This window comes from Abrus precatorius, unplaced genomic scaffold (assembly GCF_003935025.1).
Source record: "Abrus precatorius isolate BTA unplaced genomic scaffold, Abrus_2018 Scaffold3, whole genome shotgun sequence".
In the NCBI taxonomy this organism is placed as follows: domain Eukaryota; kingdom Viridiplantae; phylum Streptophyta; class Magnoliopsida; order Fabales; family Fabaceae; genus Abrus; species Abrus precatorius.
This window is the reverse complement of record NW_020874373.1, coordinates 15100515-15102985: the sequence shown is the minus strand read 5'-3', so window position 1 is coordinate 15102985 and position 2471 is coordinate 15100515. Positions and strand designations below refer to the sequence as shown.

General features: G+C 35.0%; 1 protein-coding gene across 1 annotated transcript; it reads right to left on the bottom strand.

Moving 5' to 3' along the window:
• Nucleotides 1-344: 344 nt before the first annotated feature.
• Nucleotides 345-1895, bottom strand: LOC113863472. The gene is made up of 2 exons (XM_027497066.1): nt 943-1895; nt 345-623 (listed from the first exon to the last, which is right to left on the bottom strand). The coding sequence occupies exons 1-2, from the start codon at nt 1651-1653 to the stop codon at nt 507-509; spliced, it is 828 nt and encodes a 275-aa protein (XP_027352867.1). The 5' UTR covers nt 1654-1895; the 3' UTR covers nt 345-506.
• Between the last annotated feature and the right edge of the window lie 576 nt (nt 1896-2471).

Genomic DNA, 2471 nt, shown 5'->3' with positions numbered 1-2471 from the left:
TATTACCCTTTGGATCCATTTTGGGTTGTTTGTTGAAAGTGTTGATCACTCTTGTAACCTTATACGTGTCGCTGCTCTGAAGCGTAAAAGCAATAATAATTGTAACGGAACATTAATTTTGTAAGCGTTTCGTTTTCTTAATTTTGCCTACCTATGCCAACATTTTTGGTCGACCATGCCTAATATTTTCAAGTTTCTATCCCCATTTCCACGTTTCCACCACTCATTCATTTTTAAAACCTTTCTTCCAACAATTGCTCCACAACTTGCCCCACCTATCAGATGCACTATTTTATCCATCAAAACCAAATCTATAAATTAATTAATGATAATAATAATAATAAAAAAATAAAAATAGACCCCTTAATTTACGAGACAGAAGACACCATACCTCGTTATTTTGTTTTTTACAAGAAAAAACTATATGATAGACCAGAATAGAACATTTTTTTGCCGCATCGTTGACCCAATTTGATACTCAAAAGTTCCCTCAATCAATGCCTCAATCAAAGACCATCGTAGTAACCACCACAGGTTATGCGAGCTCTACTAAGAGGAACACCACTCACTGCTGAAATTGCTTCATTCAATTTGGTTGCATGCTCTACCACTTGCTTAATCCTCTGCAATCACAATCAAGTGTACTTTAAATAATTCAATATCCAAGGATCCATAATCAATTGAATTTGGACCTGATCTAATTAACTATTCAAGAATAGTAACATTGCATACTTGATGCAAAAGTAAACAAAAAACCTTATCTTCCACCAACTGCAATTATTATTTTTTTCCTATGACATCATTTCATAAGATGACAGAATTGGCCCTTCCATCACCGTCCTATACTAAATTATGCAAAAAAAAAAAAAAAAAACTACATTTTTTTTAATTGAAGATAACAAGCCAAGAATTGATAAAGAAAAATTAAATGCATTTGCTCACCTTGTCATCAGTGTAGATCTGGAAGCGAATCTTCTGGTCCTGGTGGACTCTGTTCTTTTGCTGGCTTCCGAAAAACAAGACACAGATTGTAGCAGCAGCAACCCCAAATGAGCAAATAGCTCCAACACCACTTAAGCTCCACTTCCAAAAGTTAAAGCCGCCACTAGAGTCCTCCACTTCTTTGTCCACAATAACCATTCTAGGAGAGGCCATGATCTCTTGTGCCTCACCATTGTCCTCAAATTTCAAAGCACCTGCATCAAGTGGAGGGAACAATCCTTTATCACCGGACTTTGGAGACTCCATTTCCTTGATCTTGAAGACAACATTTGCAACGGTGTCTTGATCAGCTTCCACAATAGTTCCTTTGGTTTTCTCAGTGGTGGTGGGTGGTGATGGGACAATAGTGACTCCATCATGATCCCTAGTGTTTTCTTCCACTAACCCTTCGTCTGGGACCTTCCCAATTCTTGGTTCCAATTGAATTGGAACATGGACAACATGTGTAGCTACCCTTGGATGAAAATTCCTTGATGCTTCTTCAGAGGTTTTTCTTGATTTTGGTGAGCTGCAGAAGTAATTCATGTCAATAACACTTTTTGAATCTGGGTTTCTTTTCCCCGAGAAAATCTGCTTCTCATCACCATCTTCATTGGTGTCAAAAAAGCCATCGTCATCAGAAAGGAGTACCCACTCATTAGTATCCATCATCAGAGGGATTATTCTGTTAGATCAAGTAAGGTTCGGAATTAGGAAATTGGTCTATATAGGAAAAAATAAAAAGAAGGGGTAAAAAAAAAAGGATTTTGATTATTGGGTGTTGATTTGTTGAATCAAAGGTGGCTTTTGTGGAGTTTTGCGTGGAACTTGATCACTTATAGTGAGAGCAAGTGCCACCATTTATGTGTCTTGTTACTCTTGTAATGTAAAAGCTGAGCTCACATGCCATTGACACATGATTTGAGTGTGTGTTTATCCATCTAGAAAATGACAAATTGGAGAAGGGTGAAAGTGGCCCGCCAAGAAGAATAACTTGTACGCTGGGAATTAGGATTCTTCTTCTTGTATCCTAATGTGTTTCTTTTCGGTTTTTTTTATTGGAAATTGGATTATTAAACTCTAAAATAAAATAGTTTAATCATAAATGTTAGGCTGTTAGTGTTGGATAAAGGTGAGTTTTGAACGGTAAGTGCAAAAATAGTGGAGGGGTGACCAAACTTTGTCAAAATTGAAGATAAGAGTAATGGCTAAGCTAACGAAAGATTCTCCTTTTTATTTTCTTATTTTGTAACAATAATAGGATGATTTTCTTTTATTACTAAAAAAAGGAGTGAGATGATAATGATGAGTTGATGTTGTGAAAAAATTATTTTTAATATTTTTATTTACTCAAACAAATATTTCTTGTTTAAACAAATTATAATAATATTTTTTAGAACTTAATTATTAAAATAAGTGAATTTAATTCTTTTCGAGATATATTGAACAAAAGTATAATGTGACCCATATTATATTTTAACGTGTGATAA

Bases quoted from the DNA above. Each gene is read 5' to 3' on its own strand.
- LOC113863472 (XM_027497066.1), bottom strand. From the start codon at position 1,653: ATGATGGATACTAATGAGTGGGTACTCCTTTCTGATGACGATGGCTTT. The intron at 624-942 runs GTGAGCAAATGC...TTGTGATTGCAG, and splicing joins AGATCTACACTGATGACAAG to AGGATTAAGCAAGTGGTAGA.